The sequence below is a fragment of the Acipenser ruthenus genome, chromosome 2, assembly GCF_902713425.1.
Source record: "Acipenser ruthenus chromosome 2, fAciRut3.2 maternal haplotype, whole genome shotgun sequence".
NCBI classification, from domain to species: Eukaryota; Metazoa; Chordata; class Actinopteri; order Acipenseriformes; family Acipenseridae; genus Acipenser; species Acipenser ruthenus.
Window position 1 is genome coordinate 32,917,813 of NC_081190.1, and position 24,569 is coordinate 32,942,381.

The following is a 24,569-nucleotide window of genomic DNA, read 5'->3' on the forward strand; positions in this document are numbered from 1 at the left end:
ATTATTTCTATGAAAGCTGGAACTAATACTGTACATATATGGGTACAATCAGCTGTGTTTCCATTCCCTGTATTGTGCATCATTTTATGATTGATCCTTGTGCCCCAGGTTTACCCGTTGTCTGTGCGCGCATACAGTGTGTAATTGTATTTGATAGGGTTACGTATTGCATTGCATTACACAGCACTGCCTAGCTGGAAAGAAGACATACATTACATGAGCAACTAGAGAGGAAATAGCGATCCACATCAAAAACTTCCAGGACAGGGACGTCAGATTTCTATCTCGCGGGATCAGAAAGAACAGCAGACTACAAAACAAACACATTTACAAATCGCACCGTCGTTTCCAGCTGTTAAAGACCGAGTTCACAGCGCACGAACCAATCTGAAGTTGCGCATGATCTCGCGTTAAAGCGACAGTCTACAGTCACAGGTAAGCAATACTTTGCCTAATTGATACTGACGGGTTTTGGTGACTTGTTAGGGCGGCGGGTATGTTTGGAAATCAGATAAGATATTTAACTGGATTCATTGAACTCTTTATTTCAACATGTTTTTAATTGAGGATGGCTTTTAACAACTATGCACCCCAATGACCCGCCGGATTGGACTAATTGTGTATAATTTGTTACTAAAGATGAATTGCTAAGAGCGGGTCGATCTGAGGAAGGTGCTTGGTCTTTGATGGATGTTTACTGTGTTATTGTGTCATTTGCACATGCTTCTATTTTCTTATGTTTTTTCTTAAACCTGTAGTATTCCAGGTCCTTGATCTAGTAGGATACGTAAAGATAACAAATGATTTGGAAGTATGGTGTCTTCATGTAGAGTAGTATTAGGGTATTCTGTGGAATTGCAATGCATGACAATAACGTAACGGTTTGGCAACAATGATATGATTTTCATTCTGTAAGAGTTTTTTTTTTTTTTTAATGCAAGACACCACAGTTATGAAGCTGTGCTCTAATAGAGACAACACGTTTTAAACTTGTAAAACAACACCAACAAGAAGTAATGTATTCTAATTGTAAATGCAATACTCTCTACTTTGTAACAAGTTATTATATCTATATTGGCTTTTAAAAAACATCTTAGGGGAAACTAAGTTGTGTATGTTCTTCACAGCCAGTTAGTTAACTGGTTATTTTACACATGCTAGATTCCATATTGTTTAGTATTTTCATTGTATTTTCTCAACAATCTTTAATTTAATGTAGTATATTAGTAATGTTGTATTTCTGTTTTAGAGTAATAGGCCTACAGTTGATGTATGCATAGATAATAATCATACTGGTAAACAATGAAATGACAAAATCAGTCAATGTAAAAGCCTTAAAATACATACAGCATTTTCACATATGTTTCTTGTATGGTTGAAAAGCACATGCTTTTTTCTACATATTATAATTTTTTAATTAACTTCTAGATGTGGTTGCCACAAACTGGTGTTGGAAAAGAAGACTGCAAATTACTGATTCAAATAAAAACAACTACACTTTCACAAGCGACAACATGTTGTGGTTTAGATAATCAAGCTCTTTACCCTAAACCATTAAGAGTAAATAAAGAAATAAACTCACCAAATCAGAGATGTACAGTACATTTTGAGGCTTGAAGTTTCTTTTTTGTTTTAGGATTGTGATTGGAGTAAAAAGGTTTTGCAAATCTCCAACGTTTTGCAACACAGTTTATGTAAAATGAAACTTAACATGAAACGTCAACTAAATATAATATAGAGTGTATAGTTCAATATGTTAAGAACTAAGTCACATGCATTATTTACACCGGTCCTTCTCTGTGGAGTATGCATCCTCACATCTTAATCAAATGCTTTGCATGAATGGTTTAGCATACATTTTGTCTGAACTTCTCTAGTGTCCTATTGTATTGTCTAAGGCTGTAACTTCATTTGTATTGCCCCACGCTTTTCTTTTTTCAGGTCTTAATGTCCTATAACCAGCTGTGAGTGTTGTCAAGATAGTTTCACACTTTTCATTGAGGAACTTGGTGAGAAACAAGTGTCTACACACAGTGGCAACAAAAAGATGAATCCCAATTTACATTTTCTCTTTATTTAAATAACAGTATTTTTGACCTGTCTGTCCACATATTGTCTTAAAATAATAAAACAATACATATTTAATTGTGAACAGTTGAGGTGCCAGCATAAGAGAATACCCACTGTCAGTCCCTAGACTTAATTCAGTGTTCTTGACGGAAGATAAACTGTCCTCCCACAAAAACATTCTTGTAGAATTTGTGTATGATAGGTATGTATATAATAAAAAAAACACATCAAGCACAATTAGTGTGTTTATAAGTAAGGGGCAAATAAAATAGAAGAATGGATTGAATTACTTCAGTAATAGGTATTGTGGTGCCATAGTAACTTGGACTGTTATCTGTATCATTTCAATAACAGAAACATGCATAGAATATATATATATATATCCATTTATTCTATGTCCCCTAATAAAAGCTGATAATGTTCTTAATTATGTATGCACCTCGCATTTCTGATAGGACACTACACCTTACTGTGAAACCACTCCCTACAAAACAAAGAAACACAATCCCATCACAAGGGGAATAAATCCTGCATTCTGATTGGAGGAGAGTGAATACCAAAACCCCAACACCTGCACTACACCAACAACATATCCTCATGATATCAATGTTATTGGCGGGTTTTGGAAGTCAAGTTGTATACAGGCTTTAGGCACCTATGGTGCTTTGTTGGATTCATCTGAGTATGTATGTAAGCCTTCACAGTTCCAGATTCTTAAAACAAAGTGGTCCCCCCATCCATGAAAACCAACATATTAATAGATGAATAGCTCTCTGAGCACAATCAATTACAAATGATTTCTTTAGCACTTTATAGCACTGTTTAAATTATGCTCAGATATGACCATAACATTAAAGTTTGCACCATTGTGTCCGATGTTTAATTCCCAAATAATAAAGGTTCATAGGGCAGTTGTGTTGTTTGACCCATACAGTGGCCTTATTTACACATGCAAGCATAAAACGTGAAATCTCTCTCTCTCTCTCTCTCTCTCTCTCTCTCTCTCTCTCTCTCTCTCTCTCTCTCTCTCTCTCTATGTATATAGTTAACATAAACAGCTTGTTTTATGCATATTATGTTTTGCTTTCACAAGCTGAACAATGAAAGTGCCAATTGTAAGCTTTGAATTTTTGGAAACTAGCCCGGCAGTTTTAGTTATAAACAATTCATGTGTTTGACCATTTGCATATTCATAAAGTATTTTCCAAAAATGTTAAGTTATTATAAAACAAGTATTACCCTAACCCTAACTCTAATCATAATGCACAGATAACGACTGCATGTACATAAAAATGGCGCATTAGTCTTCATGAGCAGGTCTAGGTCCTCAACACTTTAAATAGAAATGTGTCCTTAATTATATTAAACACAAATTCTGTTTTCACTAAATCAAGCTAGCTCAATCAAGAAATCCCGTAATTCTATTACAAAAAAACACAGCAATAATAAAACAGTGGGTGGGCATCAAGAGCTGATGAGTTGTTGAAGACCATATTTTTTCTGTCAGTGTGTGCTTGAGAAATGGTCCCCCTGACAGTAAATGTGTATGTGTGGCTCAGGTCTCAGATGACGTGCTGCTGTTTGAATTGACATAGGCCTATTGTAAGTTTCTGCACAGAACTTGAGCCAGTGTAGTAATATCGAGACAATTACGTTGTAACTGAAAATACAGCATGGGCTACACTTTCCATGCAACCCAGTTACATGCTGTACAGGACCAGTAAAACTAATTTAGATGGTTGTGCCAAGGTTATCTTTCTTTCCATAATACAGGTTTGAATTATGTTTTTGTGGTTCATACCGTTACAAAGCCTGCAAAAACAAATTTACAGGAGACTAGTCACTCACCTGGCAGTGAACTAATTGATTTTGTTTTTCCTATGTGACTTTTCACGTCATTAGAATAACCCTGATCCTAAACATGTGAGCACACACGCCTTTGTGTGTGTGTGTGTGTGTGTGTGTGTGTTTATATATATATATATATATATATATATATATATATATATATATATATATATATAATCACAATGTTTTACAACAGCTTAAAGTGGAAAATGTTGGAACGATTGAACACAGGTCTACATTTTCTAATGAAAAGTGTATGATTTAAGTACATTAAATTATATTATAAAATAAGCATAGTATTTAGAATATTGAAGAAACACATTTGTATTGGAGTTTTTACTTTTATTAAAGAGCACTTGCATTAAATAAAGATTATCTATGTTATCAGGAAGAAAGGTTTTAAACACTTTTACGCAGATGACTATACATTTAAATATGAAAACCCTTAATCTAGAAAAAAGGTGAAAATGACCCCAACTAACCTACTGGAAAAATATCCGGCATCACAGTATATTTGTCTGTATAGTCGTTCATACAAAACATAGGCATTAGACTCATTAAGAGCAAAATTGTAATTATAGCTGTATAATTGCGGCATTGCAGAAAAGCCTACAATTCTATGTCATGCTGTGCAAGGAATTATGGCAGTATGAATTCGCAGGGCTAATGTATCATTTCAGCTGGCAGAGAGCATTCTGATATTTAAAAATTCAAATGAATCGCCCGGAGCATCTTTGATTTGTTGTTGTCTGGTTTGATGTTAAACGTTTTAGTCTTACACTGTTTCATCTGGTAAAGCTTAGAAACACACAGTTGTTTCGGCAAAACATGACCCTGAATAGTGATACTGTAATATATACAAGTTGATGTGCATCGTATTTAAACAAATGTACATATCTAACCTAACACACATCCAAAAATATAAACAATTTGATTCCCAGTGTCGTGCCGAAACGACAACATCATTTGATCGTTTTCATGTGTGAATCAAAGAGTTCAATTATTTTTTCCTCAATCCTTGATTATAAAACAGTTAGACAATATGATTTCCGGATTTATAGTACAATAAACAGAAAATATATTTAAAAAAAGAAACAATACACAATTTACAATAAAAGCACAGTGCAGTTAACCAAGTCCATATTGTATGTCTCTGTATCTGTATCGGTCACAGACTTGCTTCCGAATTGTGTGTGTGTGATATATATATATATATATATATATATATATATATATATATATATATATATATATATATATATATATATACGTGTTTTATTTTATTCTCTCTTTCATCTCTTGCTACATTGTAAAGCCTTAACATGTCCACCAACGTTTTTGTTTTTTCTTGCTTTTGTAAATGAACGTCTACAAATAGCTACCTTCTGTTTTGTGCTGTTGTGTGTTGGTTAGTAAAGAGCTGAGACAAAAGCACAAGTGATGTGATCTAAATGAACTGCAGGGGCGTCCAGATGGGACCCTCTTTTACTCTTCCATCAATACCCTTTGGCTCTCAAAGCAACGAAGCCTTCCTTTTTATTCCAGATTCTTTTTTTTTAATAATCACAGGAATAATCAGAAAAAGTACCAGTCTTCCTCCCACAGTAAACTCTAAATCACAACAAACTCCTTTTACAAGCTTTTGGGCGTTACGTATTTAAAGACATTAGTAACTGTACAAAATGTGCACGTATAACAGACTGTTCAGCGTGAAATATTACCAGCGTTTTGATCACAAGCGTTATAGATGTTCAACGGTTCCGAGCAAAACTGCAGAAATGCATATGAGATATGTGGAATATATGTTATCATAGTGGCTAAGGAAAAAAATACTACACTATTTGAATGATGCGAGAGAAAAAAAGATATGTATTGTATATCGTTACTGTAATTTCTATATGTATTTAAATTATAAGTTCATCTGTTATACTTAGAAACTTGCAGAATAAGAAGTGCTGAAATTATGACAATATTACCAAATCTTTAAAAACATGTATAGTTTATAATACATATTAGTTCGTCATGCACCAAGTAGGTAAATGGGAACTAATATTATAAGACTGGACAGCCAGTGTGGTTGTGGGATGGATTTGTATGTTTCAGAAAAGCTACAGTATTTACAGTATGGTTATTTTGCAAACCAACACTAAAGAGACGCAATATTTATAAAATAAATAAATAAAGAAAGAAATAAAAAAGCTACTTGGCCTAAAGAGAAACTTGAGTAAAAATACAGTTAATTAAAATTAAAAAAAGAGATATAAATAATGTGTCTTCCCCGAAATATTAATTTAACGCTTTTACTTGATCAAGGATCAATAGATAGTTTTATTTCAATATGCTCGATCTGTAACTAGGAAGACTTCAGTTAAGATCGGAGCGCCAAATCCCCAGACATCATTGCTAGCCTATCAACAAAATGTGTGTCACTGACTTAACCATTAAAGCAATTTTATCCAATTAGTACGCAAATGAGAGTTTGAGAATATATATATATATATATATATATATATATATATATATATATATATATATATATATATATATATGCCAATCAGGATCAGGATTTTTTAGTGCGCATTGATAAATTTAGCTTTGACATTTGAGTGATCTATGCATATATACTATCAGATTTTGTTCCCTGTGCTGCATTTTTAAATATCTATCTTTATTCGAATATTACAATTCATGTTAAATATGTATTTTTAAAACGCCCTTGTAAAAAGAAATGCACATAAGTTTAATTTAATTTCACTGTACCTTTGCACATTGATCCAGACACCAACCGACATACTTTATACTTTGTTTTACAGTTTAGAGCAACCACATCAACTATGTCAAGATATTATTATTATTATTATTATTATTATTATTATTATTATTATTATTATTATTATTAACTTAATTATTTTTCGGTGCAAAATATAACAACGCAATTAATCTATGAATCAATTAAATTCTGTAGCCTACCTAAAAACGCTTTTTAACTGGCATATATTTGTATTGGGTTATATTAAAAATTGCAAACAGCATAAAAAAATAAATGCATTGCGCACTTTGATTACCAGATTCTGCGTTTATAGAATATCATCTATTTATTATTTTAAATGCAACACAGTCCGTTTTTTATCAGGTAAGCTTGTTGATATATAAAACTTTAAACCCAGATGTATCAGTTATTTGAAAATCATCATATCGTGGCAACTAACTTTAGAGGTGTTTGCAATGCTTATGATGTAAGACATTTAGCATTTGACATGTCAATTAGGATATATATTTTTTTAATGACATACATTTAAATGGAATTTTACAACATGTGCTATATAACATTTTTTCTATGCAACGAGTCCTGTCTATTGTTATAGATTTTATTTTCATTTATGTTTAAACGTTTCTTTGCATATATGTACAATAAGTACAAATTGTTGACTGAAAATTAGAAATAAAACGGTTGGTGCGAGCTTTCTTATCACCTTTAGAGCAGAACGTTTACCAAATCAATAGAATATATATTATTGCAATTCAACGATGTTTATAAGCGAACATGTAAATAATAGATGCATGTGACACATGTAAGGATGTATGGCTGATTTGAATTGACTGGAGAAATCTGGGTAAGTGCGGATAAAAACACTCAGTAGAGACCATGGCAGGATTATATGGGATTGTTGTATTAGAGGATGCCACTGCATGTCTATTTCAAATGACATCTTCCTTCTCCTGAAATACGAAAAAAGGCTGTAGAGCGGGTGTTCATTGTAGTGTTTCCTCATCCAGATTTGCGGGAGACTCGTCTCGGGTTGCCTGGGGCTTGGCTCCTTTATTAGCCCCTCTTTAGAAAGTAAAACGCGTTGAGTGGCAGTGAGTGAGAGACGTCATTGGCTCCGAGGTGAAGCTTTTCAGCAGCGAGGCCAGTTGAGAGGCAGAGCTTCACCAATCAACTTACAACCAGTACATTGGCAGGCACACACACCACAAACAGATTGCTAAAGGGAATGATTCATCTCGCAATACATCCGCTCTCTAAACTGTATGCTTAACTTAAAAATACTTGGAGCCTAGATTTTTTTTTTTAACTGACTGAATCAGATTTGTATTTTTGTTTGAAGAAGGTCCCTTTCTGCGATTTGAAGATGTGCAACACTGTGTTTTTTTAGAGGATACTGCACAGGAGGTACGGTACAATATATAGTAGAGTACGGTGCATTATATAGAAAGCACTTCATAACTATATGAGGGTAGAGCGTTGTAAAAAAAAAAATATCTAAACATGTTTCTTTGTTAGTTGGTTAGTTTGTTTTAATTTGGTTTTCTGTTTTATATATATATATATATATATATATATATATATATATATATATATATATATATATATATATATATATATATATATATAATGGCATTATTGTAATTATTTCATTTTTTGTAGTTTCTTTTATTTTTATATAATTGTTATTATCAGCCCTGGTAGTAGTTGTCGTAGTAGTAGCAAAGACAGTGTAACTCAGTTTCAAACTCACATAATATAGGTTCAATTTTGGATGTTAAGATAATTTGCTCTCAAGACCTTGCACAGTTCATGAAAATCATGTGATCTTGTGTATGAAACAAGTTGGAAGAATAATACCCCATTAAAGAATATTGTATTTAATCTTCGATACATTAATGTTTCCACAGTGACTTTTGACTTTTGAATTTGCATTTTCTTTTAATTATTTTTTTATTTTTATTTTTTTACGGTATGCTGGCTAGTGTGCCGTGAAGTTTACGTTTAACGTTAACGAAAAAATATAAGTGTCATGGGAGTCACACTATTTAATTTCGAAAGCAGTCAATTTACAAGCAATATTTTGTGAGGTTATAGTACAGCGTTAAAAAAAATAGGTAAAATATTACTAAGAAACGGGTGTGATTAATGTAATACACGTATTCTAAATTATTAACCAGGAATGCATGATGTAATTATAGCCCACAATTGTGTTAATATTACAACCTCTCTTTATAGCGGGGAACATTTTTTGCAAAGGTTAAAGATGCGTTCCTTGGTAATATACAAAGATGCTCATATTGTGCATTTTACATTACAGACCTGTTGCTGATTGCACCGAAAAAACAGCGAAAACTAAATTGCAGGAGTGAAAAATATATAGCTGCTGCTTTTATGAACAGCAGAATATATATATATATATATATATATATATATATATATATATATATATATATATATATATATATATATATAACACATATACAACAGTTAGCAAGTTTGAACATTATGTAAATAAAAAGCATTAATTCAAATCATAATTCAATCAACTGGTAGATTTAATGTAGAAATGTATTTTTAAAGGGAGAGGGATATTTATTTATTTATTTATTTATTTATTTATTGCGCTTCGTAACGCGTCTCAAATATCCAGATTGTTAATATTTAGCGTGATAAATAATTTTTTAATAACCAGTTTTGTTAAAATGTGTGCTGCAGCCTAAATGCATATTTCGAACAAGCATACCTATAAGATTAAAACTGAAATATTTCTGGACTGGAAGACAAGTAACATCTGTGGTTTATACAATGTGAAAGATATACAACCAAAAACCAGGCTTCTTCGATGTGAAGAAAAACGCATTCTCACTTGATAACAGTTATGGTAGAAAGGAAACAGATAATGTTGTTAGTGTTACAGTAGATACATTTTATTTTAACTTTAATAACTTCACAAGCTAAGGGTGTACTGTGTTTAAAAAAAACAAAAAAAACATTACATTTTCATTGTTACGAACAGACAGCTTATGAAATGTCGAATGCATTTTTTTAATTTAGATTCATTTACAATATTGGATTAGATCATTATGTTAAGATCATTATGTTAAACTTATGTTTTGATGCAAATGTGAACATTTGTCATTCATCAAACATTTTTTATATTCGAGCAGTTCACATTGAAGACATTCTCTACAAGTTTTTAATAGAACACAGGTATATATTCACCAAGAGAGGACGCTGACATATTTGCGTAAATCATTAATCATTATTTAGTTTTTTTAATCTTTAATTTTTCTAAATTTAGTTTTTTTTTTTTGGTTTTGCAGGGGGAAAAGGACCAAAGACATTCTTTTTACGTTCGTATGGAGATGGAAAAAACCCCACTACCTAGACCAGACGATATTGTAATGACTCCACCGACAAACACCTACCTGCAAGAACCTATAACTCCACCAAGGGCTAACCATTCCGTTTTAAAGCCCAATCAAGTGGGTCAGGTCATACTGTATGGTGTTCCTATTGTTTCCCTGGTAATTGATGGCCAAGAGAGGCTATGTCTGGCACAGATCTCCAACACCCTTTTGAAGCACTACAGCTACAATGAGATCCACAACAGGAGGGTTGCTTTGGGGATCACCTGTGTTCAGTGCACACCTGTACAGCTGGAAATCCTGCGGCGAGCCGGAGCCATGCCTATCTCTTCCAGGAGATGTGGCATGATAACCAAAAGGGAAGCAGAGAGACTTTGCAAGTCCTTCCTGGGCGAGAACTCACCCCCAAAGCTTCCAGATAACTTTGCATTTGACGTGTCTCATGAATGCGCCTGGGGTTCCAGGGGAAACTTTATTCCAGCTCGATACAACAGCTCCAGGGCTAAATGCATCAAATGCTCCTATTGTAATATGTACTTTTCTCCAAATAAGTTCATTTTCCACTCCCACCGCACCCCAGAAGCTAAATACACCCAGCCTGATGCTGCCAACTTCAATTCCTGGAGGCGTCACCTCAAACTGACTGATAAAACCCCACCCGATGACCTGGCCTTTGCATGGGAGGACGTGAAAGCCATGTTTAATGGGGGAAGTCGGAAGAGAGCCTTGCCCCAGGGGAACTGCTCTTCTCTCAGCCAGATGAAGGCTGTCAATAGTGTACTCCCTCACATGATAACTCCAGATCTATCTCAGAAAAGGACCAGGTTTGAAGAGGATGAAGATGTTGAGGGAACAAGCCTGTCCCCTCGGAAAAACCCTCGCAGCTACCCAGTCATCCCAGTTCCAAGCAAGAGCTTTGGCATGCTGCAAAAGTTCCCCGCCACCTCTCTCTTCCCAAACCCTTACACCTTTCCGGCTTTTAGCCTGTGTCAGAAAAAAGATGACAGCGAACCTGCTAATGGGCAGAAACCAAGTGGACTATCTGGACTTCTTTGGCCTGGGAGGAAGGATGCTTTCTATCCACCCTTTTGTATGTTTTGGCCACCACGGACCCCTGCCGGTATTCCGGTCCCCACCTACCTCCAACCTCAACCCAACGCACTCACCTCTCTTTCTGAAAACCCCACACTGAGGCAGGCTTTCCTTGACCTCTCGGACCAAAGCGAAGCAGCCAGCATGGCCAATTCCAGGAGTGGCTTGTTTGAAAATGAATGTACCCCGACAACTAATGACCTCAGGCCAGCGTCCGACGGGAGGCTGAAGCTCATGGACATGTCTTCATTCCAGGCCAGGAAACAGAGCTACCACTCTGCCTTCAGGCCTGTAGTTAAAGATGCGGAGAGCATCGCCAAGCTTCATGGTAACCTGGAGGAATTTGGCTCTGATAGGCACCTCTCCCCCGGGACCAGCTGCAGTTACCAGAGCGACAGTGGGGACAGTGATGAGGAGCAGGAGGTGGATGTGGAGACCAACAAACAGCAGGATGAAGAGGAAGAGGATTTCAGCAGTGGCCAGTGCACCCAGATCATAGTCCCTCCAGAAAATGGGGAGCAAAGGGCTAAAGAGAGAGTCCACTTCCCCAGCATCATAGCAGAAACCAACAATATAAAAACTGGCAGCACAGAGAATTCACCTGCTAATCTCAAAGACTCAAGAAGTCCTATTCATGTCTCATCGGAGGAGTCAAGCTACAAAGATGTAAATATTCCCTTTAGGCTGTTTAGCTAATTATTATTTAAATGCAATTTTAGGCTCAGTTGATATATATATGCATAATAAGATTGATAACCCATTTCCCTGCAGAAATGAAATATTCAGTGTTCTTTGATTTTCCCTAATAAGCCGAATCGCGTATTGTTTAACAGCTACATTATATTTGTTCTGCTTTGTCATTTTTTCCTATTAGCCTTTTTAATCTTTAACCTCTGGTAACACTGCATCAGCTGTGATTGCTGAAGGAACTAGTAACAGCTGTTTCTGTAGCAGGAATAGTTCTTTCCATTTAATCTAGTCCTTGATTATTCTTTTTTAATAGGAGTAAATGGGAAAACTGAAAAAAAAGATGTTGCTTTTTCAAGTGCCTGTGGGGATGAAAAGACAGAATTTCATCTAATTGTATTGTAGGATATCACAATGTGTTTTATTGGTTGTGTTTCAGGGTCACAAAAATACAGCGAACACACAGACAACTTTTACTACCAAAGAAAATGGAACCTTTTCAGGTAAGTGTTTTCTTTTTTTTTATTTTGACCTCTTTTCTCTTCTCTAATGTTTCATTATAAACAGATTTTCCTATATCATGTATCATGGTTTCAGAAAAAAACCCTCTGAGTCAATAGACTCAGTTGACATTATTATAAGCCATAATCGTAAACGTTCTGGGGTATTTTGATGACTTTTACATGTAATAATTTGTTACGCTGGGGCCAGGCCAAAAATAACAGGGTTGTAAACCCCTCAGTTTCTTTAGCTTTTATGTTTTTTATGTTTTTATGGCAGCAGTGTGGAGTAGTGGTTAGGGCTCTGGACTCTTGACCGGAGGGTTGTGGGTTCAATCCCCAGTGGGGGACACTGCTGTTGTACCCTTGAGCAAGGTACTTTACCTAGATTGCTCCAGTAAAAGCCCAACTGTATAAATGGGTAATTGTATGTAAAAATAATGTGATATCTGTATAATGTGAAATAATGTATAATGTGATATCTTGTAACAATTGTAAGTCGCCCTGGATAAGGGCGTCTGCTAAGAAATAAATAATAATAATAATTTTATATTATTGTCAAATGTTTTGCAGATTACAGCAATTTCAGCTCAGTGGTTCAGTGTTTAAAAAATAATAATTTAAGCAGAGGATTCTTTAAATGATACAGAAATGATAATATGTTATTGTTACTTTTACAGAAGAAAGTAAGGAACAGAGCACCTTCTTCATTTCTGATACAGACACACCTGGAACAGAATTCTGGAGAGAAACTCCAGGTACTTCAGCTTCTATTTTAAACATAAAGTATTTTTAATAGAAACAACCCTAAATACAAATAATAATAATAATAATAATAATAATAATAATAATAATAATAATAATAATAATAATAATAATAATAATAATAATAATACAACTTAAATGGAATGCTAGAAAATCATATGACTTTGCAACACCTAAGTATTGTAAATACATTTTAAAAAATCCTTTCAAGGTCTTTAAGGTTAAATGCATCAAAATAATAAAATACAGCAGTGGCAGAACATATGACCGTCACGTACTGTATGTGAATTCTATTGGGACTCACAACAGTTCTAAAAGAATATCAGCTAACACAAATATGGCAATCAGTATTTGAATGGTATAACATGGAAATAATTGCATTTTCCTCCAAGAAACCTTCCATTAAAAAGATCACAGCTTATTGCTTTTAATATATGTCAAAAATACATTAAAAGTGTTTTATGACATATATGCCAACATTTATATCATCTACATGATAATGATCTCTTCACATAACGTATAATACATTTTTAAAATTACATGAAACAAATTAAATGAAAGCACCTTTCCCTGATTGCTGCATGTCTCTAAGGGCTAAGGGAGGACGTGATTAGAAGTTTGGATTCCAAAGTGTCTATTGCCGTGTCTTAAGGAGAGTTCTGTTTCTTGGGAGAAAGGAATCTAATTTCCCATTTATGTAATGCAAACTGCTTTGGCTTTGACTATTCACGGTTAATTGACTGTCAAACGAGGTTGTTATCCTCGGGCAAAGTCTGCAAATTTGCCTGTCAAATGAGACAGAGAGAGGAAGAGAGCAAGAACACTGGGGTTTGAAATGAAGAAAATGTGAGCGGCTTAGGGAGGGAGATGAAAAAAGAAAAGGCAGATTATATAAATTGCAACAGAATTTCTTTGTTTGGGCCTTTTATTTATTTTGTGTTTTGTAAAATAACATGTACTTGTTCGTTGTGGTCTATCAATATCTATTTTACAATAATGTTTAATATCACTCACATAATATAACTGTTATAATAGTATAGTTGTCAGTCCCCAAAAATATGCCTACTGAAAAAGTGTTTCATTACATTTCAGCAATACTGTAATTGAATATTATTTATAAAGATAACATATTTAGTTATTTTCTCATCTATCCATGATATATCTAGGATATTGTTTTTCTATATATATTCCTGGACAAGGGTGTCTGCTAAGAAATAAATAATAATAATAATATTCCATACATTTCAGAGATATAATTTGTATAAATATTTTTATGCTCACAATCTTTGTATCATTTATTATTTCAGTTGTATGCTAATCACTTCTTGTTTGTGTCACACTGTAACCTTGTTTGGTTTTCTTCAGCGAGTGAAAGGTTGAATTACAGTATATTGTAATAATAATAATAATAATATTAATAATAATAATAATAATAATAATAATAATAATAATAATAATAATAATAATAATAATAATAATAATAATAATAATTTTCATATTTTGATTTAGGTGACCAGGGGCAAGAAACAACTCCACCTGTTTCACTAAAAAAAGATGTAGAAAATATGGAAAAAGGTATGCTAACTTAGCATTTATAGATGCATTTATATGCTTTATTATTATATTGCATAGCAATATTCAAGAATTCATTTTTGATTTGTATATTTTGATACCACAACATTTTGGTGATACAGTATATGGACTCCCAATTAACTATAATTGAGATAAATGCAAACATTTTAAAATGGGATACTCATTCCGTGACACTGTGTACTCTATTAATCTTAATGCGTAACATATGGCAATGCTTTTTTATTCATAAACTCTCAAGCAGTGCTGTTTTCTGTTCTGTCATCCTGTCATGTTTGGTATGATTACATTGTGCATTGTATTTCAGTGTATTTATTTCTTGTCATTTTTCAATTCCTTTTAACATAATTCTATTATGATTGGGATATTTATTTTATGTTTTGCAGAAGAGCTCCAGAAAGTGCTTTTAGAACAAATAGATTTACGAAGAAGATTGGAGCAGGAGTTCCATGTGTTAAAGGGCACTGCTGCATTCCCTGTTTTCAGTAAGTAACCCGTTTAGTTACTTTTACATCAGAGATGTAGATTTAGGGTGATCATGTCGGTAAAGATGATTATAACAGCTCATAGTTGTAATATATAAAGACTTCATTCAGAACACTTTCATTTAACAGATACGAAAATGCCTGCCTGCTGGTAATAGCAAATATCAATGTTATAGCTGGAAATAGTTCATATATTCAGCATTTATGTCCATTATCCTCCCAATATTCTTATACCATTCAACAAAAATGCCATATACTCCCATTTTAGCATCAATAGTTGACATGAAGATAATTTAAGGCGGTATTGATTGAATAGGACATTGCTTGTTAATACATTTAAACGCCAGAAGCTAAAAAAAGAATGAAACAAATCTTTTGAAAAAGTAGCAACTATATGAAGAATACACTTTAATACCATAATACCTCTCTATTACAAATAGTAGTTTAAATAATTACAAAGATATTTGTATAGGTGTTTTTGTACAGAGCTGTAGTCAGAGTCCCATGCCTTTATTTATTTGGTTTAATACTGCCTTTAACAATAAGCTAGCAATACCTCCTTAAGTGACCTGTGTTGAAGTCCAATGCCACCTACCATAACAGTGACATCTACTGGGAGGACCAAGACTAGAGCATACTGGCAACATGAGTGCAGCGCCAATAAGCCCACTCCCTATGAAAAAAGAATAAAGTCCAGTCAGCAACATTTAACACGGCAAAGATCTGAAACTAGCTTTAGAACCATGAATAGAAAATAGTTTAAAGTATATAAACCATAGATTATACAAAAGATACAGCCTTGTAATTTAACATGGCTTAGGAACCTTTTTTTTTCTTTTTCTGGTCCAGTGGGCTTGTTGGTTAGGCATGCTGTGTTCACCTAAACAAATCCTTGTAATAAGTGCAGTATTTTCTATGCTCAACATGTACAGTACATCTTATGGTTTGTGGAAAGAGTTTTATAGCTTAAATCTCTTTATCTGAACAGATAACTTCCAGGACCAAATGAAGAGAGAGTTAGCGTACAGAGAAGAGATGGTTCAACAATTACAAATGGTACGAGACACTAACATTCTGGGGTACAGAAAGCATTTTGTCAAAAACGCATTTGACCAGCTTAATATTTGTCATAACAGAACGATTCCAATGGACGTAACCATAAATGCTGGTATGCAGTCTGTAGAGTGGCAGCTAAACAGGCCATTCAACTGATTTTGAAACATTCCAGAACATCCCCACTTATGTTCTGTAGGAAAAGTCCTTAAAGAGATTAAAGTATAAATGCCTCATCTGTATATTTATTGAGCACTGTTTTTATCCATCAATGCTTATGCCTACACAAACCCTCCAAAATGGCCATATTTTGCCCTGCTGCTTTGAGGTATCACCTGTTCCTCTCCACACTCTCCATTATAATCCACAAAAAATCTTGATTTATAGGTAAAGAGAATAGGGTTCACTTCACATATTGATTTAGTGAATTTGAATAAGACAAGAGACCCCCCCCCCCCCCCCCCCAAGCTTTAAGGGTGGAGATGGGGAAGACTCAAACACAAGGAGGGGCAAGTTATTTGCTTATGCATGTTTTCTGAATGGATCAAATTAGATGACTTATCATGTGTAGGAAGATGTCCCTCCTCCCAAACCTAAGTTACAAAACTTCATTATGTCTTTTGTTGCAGATTCCCTATGCAAACTTGATACGGAAAGAAAAACTCGGCACACATCTCAGCAAGTCCTAAAAAGGTACGTAATCTAATAAAGTCATGTAATGGCAGAGTTGGTGGACAGCCATTGCACAGTGAATAGGGTATAGCGCTACTTCAGGTGGTCAGGAGAGAACTCATTCAACAGGCGGTGGTGAATCCCATCGCAAGTGTGTCATTTTTGGTCAAAGCCCCCAAATAATGATTGTATACTGCCTTGCCTGTAACAGCTGGCTTAATATTAGTCTCTAACAGTTACAGCAGTTTCCATGTGTAACAAATGCATGCCCAACCAGCAAAAATCATATATTTCAGAAGAATTATGATGTGTACGAAAATGGAACAAAATTTTTTTGTGTGTCAAATAATATTATAGTTTGTTGGTTAAATAAATGAGGAAGATTAAACACACAGTAAATGTATCCTGTGTTAATTATGTACACAAAAGGACACGTATGCATATTAAAATTAAATGTTTTAATGAAGTTGCACTATAAACTATAAGTCCTTGTCAAGCCATATATTTGAAATGTAAAATTATTGACATATTATGAAAATCCAGCGACACTGAGGTGAAGAAAAATGGCATTGTTGGAATGATAAAAAAATCACATTGCCTTAAAACATATATGTTTTTATTATAAATGTCATCAGCTTACTTCTATTTTAAATTGGAAAATCTGTTTGACAATGTGAATATACACACATACACTCACACCCCATACTACTAATAATAACATTGAGACTTTTTGAAAATCTACCCTTATTTAAACATTTTAAATTATTTCAATATTAATATGCTGTAGTTTATTATATTTTCAATCAGGTGAACATTTTTAAGTTGTCAGTAACTAAGTCCTGCGAGAAAAATATAATATTTTCTAAAATTATACATGTATCAGCAATAACACGTAATACAGTACAGTTTTTCTACGGTTGTCAATCTGTTTCTACATTAGTAGTCCATATTTAGGCAAATTATGCTTATTTTTTGCTTTAGTGAAGTCCCTGCTCCCTCTTGTGGTCACAACTGACACAGTAGTTATTTAAAAATGCTGCATTCTGAAATGTAGTTTTACAAAAAGCTATAAAGCTATACAAATAATACATTGAACAGTAGTTGATACAAACAAGTACAATACAATGTCAAATACAGAACCTGTCAATCATAGCTGTTGAGTTCAGTACATAAACAAAGAGACGGCACATTTCTGTAGGTATGAGCAAAATGTCTATTCTATAGGCAATAATGAGGATTCATGTCTGCAAAATGTTAATAAGATTTTCCGACCAGTACATTCAGCCTACTTCTGAACCAGCAGCATAAGAAAAACAGCAACCACAGTGACGCCATCACACAGCAAATTGTAATGAAATCTGAATTGCCATTCACAGCATGTCGCAGGGCCTTCATAGAAATTGGATGAGATATTATAAGATCATCTAAGCCAGTTCAGGTAAAACTGTCATTATCCAACTGGTAGATATCTGCTCATGTCAGAAACTTAGTCTCAAGCATCCAAATGTGAAGTACAAAAAACACATTTAAAAATTGTCAGATACGAAACAGTCTTCTGGTTTATGACAGAAAACAAACTCTCTGTAGCAGGCATGGTTATTGATCTTAGGGAGATTAATTGCAGCAACCTTCATTTCTCTAGCAGGCAATGGCCATGGCATGCTGTGTTTCTACTTCATATTTTCAGTGCCACTGTAAACGTCTCCCCTTGGTGTGCAACTCTATATTGTATTAAAATCTTTATATAAGCTTTTTACAAGTATATATATATATATATATATATATATATATATATATATATATATATATATATATATATATATATATATATATATAAAATACATGAAGGCTATATTTGCACCCTGAGCCCATTGAAAAAGAAGGCATAATACCAGTAGTGACGTCAAAAAGTGATAATTCCTCTAGAGCAAAATATACTTCAACTTTGACCAATTCGACTCCTCGAGACATCACTTTCAATTAATAAAATACAAAATGTCTCATTTTCAATCACTCGACAACACCCACTGTACAGAACGTTAATGATCAACAAATTGAGAATACGTTAAAAAATAAAAAAATGATGTAAAGCTGGTACATTTGTATCCTGGAGAAACTGGTGAGGAACAGGAAATTAAAACAAGGTAAAGGCAATCATCCAAATAAAGCTGAAACACTAACGGATAACAACATAGAACGTATGTATAGCACTGAAACACTATGTTTTTTTAAAAAAACCAACTGTACTGCTGAATCTCGTCTTCTTTAATATTAGCATCACAAGGGTATCCATGTATTATACAAAATAATAGATGGGCCTCTTCAGTGAGTTACAGGAAAACAATTCCATCTCAGGTTTCTGTGACAGTTTATAAATTACTCAACCTTCGGTCTCGTATTTAAGACGTCACAGAAACCCAAGATGGAATTTATTTTCCTGTAACTCACTGAAGCCCATTTATTATATATTTCAATTAATTATTTCTTTGGCAGAGTTTGCAAATTCTGTTTTCTCCTGCTTGGTAAAGAAATCCAACCAAATGCTTTGCTTGGATGCCACTGTTATGTATTCACAAGACAGAATTTAGGGATATGGAACGGCACTTTATTGTTACAACCAAACAGACCCACTAACTGTTTTGCGGCTGCCGTCAAAACCCAGCTGGCTCAATTTACGGTAGCTATTGCGACCGTTCAGAATGTAATAGCGGTGCTGTACGACTGCATTAGTTTTAAAACTGAACATAATAGCCATGTTAACAACCACAATAACAACAACAACAATAACAACAGCGGAATATATGTTGCAAAGAATCCTTCAGCATGAAGCGCATTTAACTTAATAACTGTATTTAAGAGGAGATGTTTATTATTATTATTATTATTATTATTATTATTATTATTATTATTATTTAGATGTTTCCAGGTTACACAAGTCTACAGAGCTGAAGGGACTAAATGTATGTGTACTATATAGTATTTAAATACCGTATGTATCATGCACTTAAAACATTAATATATGTTTTTTTTTTTTTTTAATCACTACCCAAAAAAATACCTGGGTACCCGGGTATTTTTTCATGGCGGGTACATTTTCTACCCATGTGGACCTCTGATATATGTATATATATATATATATATATATATATATATATATATATATATATATATATATATATATATACAGTAATATATATATATATATATATATATATATATATATATATATATATATATATATATATATATATATATATATATATATATATACAACTTGGAAAAATAACAACCTCTGATTGGTTAAACAGCATTATTATTATTATTATTATTTATTTCTTAGCAGACGCCCTTATCCAGGGCGACTTACAATTGGTACAAGATATCACATTATACATTATTATACAGATATCACATTATTTTTACATACAATTACCCATTTATACAGTTGGGTTTTTACTGGAGCAATCTAGGTAAAGTACCTTGCTCAAGGGTACAACAGCAGTGTCCCCCACTGGGGATTGAACCCACAACCCTCCGGTCAAGAGTCCAGAGCCCTAACCACTACTCCACACTGCTGCCCTACAATTAAAGCATCACATGACCGTGCGCATATCTAGCTTATACGCACGGCTCGTATACACACTGTATAAATAAATACACGACATTATAAAAATTCCATGACAAAATTTCATGACAAACTGCCATTTTATTTATTAGCTATAAAACCACTGCCACAACTGTCCATTTGATGTAATACATTTCCTAGTGAAGACAGTAATCCACATGAAAAAGAGAAAAAAATTAAGTGCTACAGAAAATGTCAACAGTAGACACATAAGATTACATGAGGCACAGCTAAATGAAATAGAAGAACTACTACTGTTAATTAATTAAGGAAATAAGTCCAGAAAACTACAACAACATTTTGAGGGAATTTTATGCCAGTGCAAGAAGTTCAACTGACGACCAGTATTCAAGTCTCCAGTTTTTCTTGTTTTTTTTTTAACACTGAGACCCCAGTTGTCCGGTGCAGAGCTTTAAAAACCATTTATCAAAATGCCCTCCCGATGTAACAGCCTGTTACCTGCACCCACTCAGAGCTCCTCAGCAAATCCTGAACACTGGACCCTACTGGTACTCCCGTGAATCAATGGGAATACATTTCCTTGGTGAAATTATGCCTAAATGAAGCAACAAAGCCAGTCTCTCACAACGCTGCTTGAGAAGCACTGCACTGCACCTACTTTCTGAAGCCAGGCCGGCATCAAGGGAAATAATGTCTGTAGCCGAACATCGATCTGAAAGCAGTAAAACTTAAAACTAATTATTGAATACAAATTAAATGTTTTGTCTTTTGGGACTATATAACACTGTGGATGAACACATAATAAAAGTGTATTTTTTTATTTAAAAAGTGTTTTAATTATTTTTCGTCCCCCAAACGACAATTAACTTTGAAGTAGCCGTTTTATATTCAGTATAAACCACTTCGGGCTGTGCGGTTATCAAGAAATATATGCACTTCTGGGTGGTTAAAGACCCTTGGCTTCGCTGCACACCTAATCACCACCTAGGCGTGCATATATTTCATGGGAGCGTATATATGCTATCAGTTGAATAGAATCCTGTATTGCCATTAATTATAAAATTTGCACATAGTTTTTACCACATATTCATCACACCTTACCATGCTTTTCAACGCTTTACCTTGCATGTCTCTGATTTTACCATGCTTACCTGTGCTTTATCACCAGGTTACTGTGTATATAGTTTGTTTTACAACAAATTTTGCTATGCTTGTACCATGCTGTGATAAACATTTAAAAGATATCTCGTAAAGCTGAGCTGCAGAAAGTCTGCAAAAAGATTTCTGTAATAATAAGATACACAACATTTTAACATAATATAAATCACAAAAATGACAATCATACTCAGGAACTACTATTAAATATAAAAAAGTTATATTTTTTAATGTATTATGTTATATGTTATACGTACAGGAAGACAACTGTTCACATGTTAAGATGTACTGGAATTTGGTTGATTTCTCATACGTTTTATAATTGGCATTATATGACTGAGGTCCCATGAGGACGCAGTAAAATGACAAGATATTGGTGGGGTTAATCAAAGTATATACAAGCTCATTTTCTGCTTATACTGTATAGCATCAAGTATGCATGAGTCAGATAAGCATTGCCCCTTAAAGTCAAATGGTCTTGATGGGCCAAACAGCCTGTTCTTGTTCCCAACCTTTTCTTGAAGAGTAAGTAACTGGCTCCCGAAAAATATAGCGCTATACGTCCCCATGTGTTGCTAGTGCTCTAAAACGTCTGCTCTAGTGCACTGGGATTTGAAATCTGTCCTCTAAATCACTGCAGGAAGAAACATAACGATGTTATTGCTGTGTTACCTGTTTGACAATGTGGGCAATAATCCTTACTCTATCAGTGCACTAGAACATCAGCAGACATTTTGAAAAGAGCTTTGAAATAGACATTTAAACAGTTGTAGCAACACATGGGGACGTGTAACGCTATATTTTTTGGTACCTCGCTGCTTACTAATTAAGCATCTTTCTTCTGAAAAGAAAAATGTGGACTTGTGATCTTACCTTCCCTTTTATTCTCTTTACAGGAAGTTCTGTACCTGCTGCAGCTCACCTCCTGTAAGATACAATCACCCACCTCAGAGCTTCGGCCAATTCAGAGATCTGGAAGAAATCATACATTAACCCTGTACAGGGTTCTCAGTGTCAGGAGCCAGGCCTGTGACCACCTACCAATCCATGGACTTCAATGTAAAATAGCAGCGTAGAAAGGATGTAACTGATACTGTAGGAACGATAACACTGACTCATTGAAAACACTGCTGTTTGATGGCACTTTTTTTCAGCTGTGTATATTTTTCTCTAACAAATCTCGGCCCTCATGGGTCTAGTAATTGGTTGTAAAATCTGGGAACTGTAGATATGAAGACATACATTTAGTCCAACCAATAAAGCCTTGTTTTTCTTTTTCAGACTAATATCTGTAAAATGAGACACTTTCATTTGTTTAAAGATTAGCTGAAATTGCAGTATTATTGAAGGGTATTCCATACTGTATGTACTGTTATCCCTTCTCTGGTAGCCTGCCTGCTGTATAAATCAAATGAACGGTCCCCTGTCAGATACTTGGGGTGTAATTAAAAGCATTATGATGAACTGTTACCACAAATGTATTTAAATCTGTTATTGTAGTTTCTTTACTATTTATGTGGATAAATAAAGTCTATAAAAAGGATTATAACAAGAGCAGTTTTGTTTTGTTTTAAATTAGTAGCGTCTGTTGCATCTATTTCAACTCCGGTCCCCTGAAAAAGAAGACGACCAACAACAATACTTTTGGGATATGCCTACCACAGGTCAGGTATTTACTGAGCATTTTATGTCAGAGCTGCCGATAGGCCCCTCCGGGGAGTGACGTCCTCGGTCCCGCCTGCTGAGGGAATAAGTAGTCACTCCACGGAGATCACATTCTCTTTTGCATCGAACCTGTGAATGCAAGTGATGCAACCTCGCAAGGTTTGTTGGTCATCTTCTCATTCAGGGAACCAGGGTTACATCCGTAACCTAACATTCCCTTTCAATTCGAAGACAATCAACAACAATACTTTTTATGAAAGTATATCAAAGCCGTCGCGAGGGAGCGTAAGTGGAGTCAGCAGACAAGGGACGTCACGCTACCGCCAAACTAATGTTTGTGTGGTGAGCGTGCAACCTCAAGGCCCCTTGTGCCTAATGAAGGCATGAAGGCACAAAGCGTTTAAGCACAGAGGGCACCGAGGCTCTGGGGTACCGAGACACTGAGGGTGCCGAAGCACCAAGGCACCGAGGGCACAAGCACCGAGGGTAGTGGGCTGAGTGTCTAGTCTAGACCGCGTGCAGTCACACAACTGGGGCTGGAGCAGCGCGTAGCTTACAGCGGAGTGGAGCACAGCCTTCAGACAGTAGGAAATAGAAAAAGAAAGAGAGATACTTTTTTTTAATCAAGACCCGGCGCATTGAGGTGGATGGGTCAATGTATCTGTGGAGTCTACTCGACAGTGGGGCTAGTAGAACCAGGTCCAGTGGAGGAAGCACACGTTTGTTTTTTGTTTTTTTTAACTGTGAAGCAGTGAAGAAACACACAGCTTTATGACCATAAATAATTTTCTGACTAAGGTCTTCAGATAGCTCTTTACTTTTTCCCATATTGACTTATTGGTAATGACAGCAATCAGAGAAGCCTCTCTCCATGGTGAAGCTGCCCAGCTGCACATTTAATTTATAACCAGCATTATCCTGCCTGACACCTCAACCAAATTCCTTTTTGACCTTTGAGTCGCTTCATTTAGGCTAAAGGCTTTTCCTTTCTTGATAAAACCTAACCAGTCCGCTTAGCATGCCATTTATCACATGCTCCCAATACAATTCATCTCAGAACAGGCTATAAAAACAGCCCTGCAACACATTTATTTAGTAATATTATTTGTAATATTATTCCATTAACACAAAAAATAAGTTTGATAATCATGTAACTGTTGTAAACTGTTGAAAACAGTAAAAGTTTTCTGAATAGGGCTCACTATTACATTATTGCTGTAATACACAAAGGATGTGATATGGTACATTTATTTTACTTTAGAG

General features: G+C 34.7%; 1 protein-coding gene across 3 annotated transcripts; it reads left to right on the top strand.

The window, feature by feature from the left end:
* The first annotated feature begins 220 nt into the window (after window positions 1-220).
* LOC117409592 (SKI family transcriptional corepressor 2-like) lies at window positions 221-23,179 on the top strand. 3 transcript variants are annotated; one of them, XM_058994310.1, is made up of 9 exons: window positions 221-435; window positions 10,012-11,814; window positions 12,275-12,338; window positions 13,016-13,093; window positions 14,610-14,675; window positions 15,077-15,175; window positions 16,164-16,231; window positions 16,858-16,921; window positions 22,538-23,179. In XM_058994310.1, the coding sequence occupies exons 2-8, from the start codon at window positions 10,048-10,050 to the stop codon at window positions 16,915-16,917; spliced, it is 2,202 nt and encodes a 733-aa protein (XP_058850293.1). In that variant the 5' UTR covers window positions 221-435; window positions 10,012-10,047; the 3' UTR covers window positions 16,918-16,921; window positions 22,538-23,179. The 3 variants fall into 3 exon arrangements, with proteins under 3 accessions (XP_058850293.1, XP_058850301.1, XP_058850290.1); XM_058994307.1 differs by lacking the exon at window positions 221-435 and adding an exon at window positions 7,719-8,092; XM_058994318.1 differs by lacking the exons at window positions 221-435; window positions 14,610-14,675 and adding an exon at window positions 7,717-8,092.
* Window positions 23,180-24,569: the final 1,390 nt, after the last annotated feature.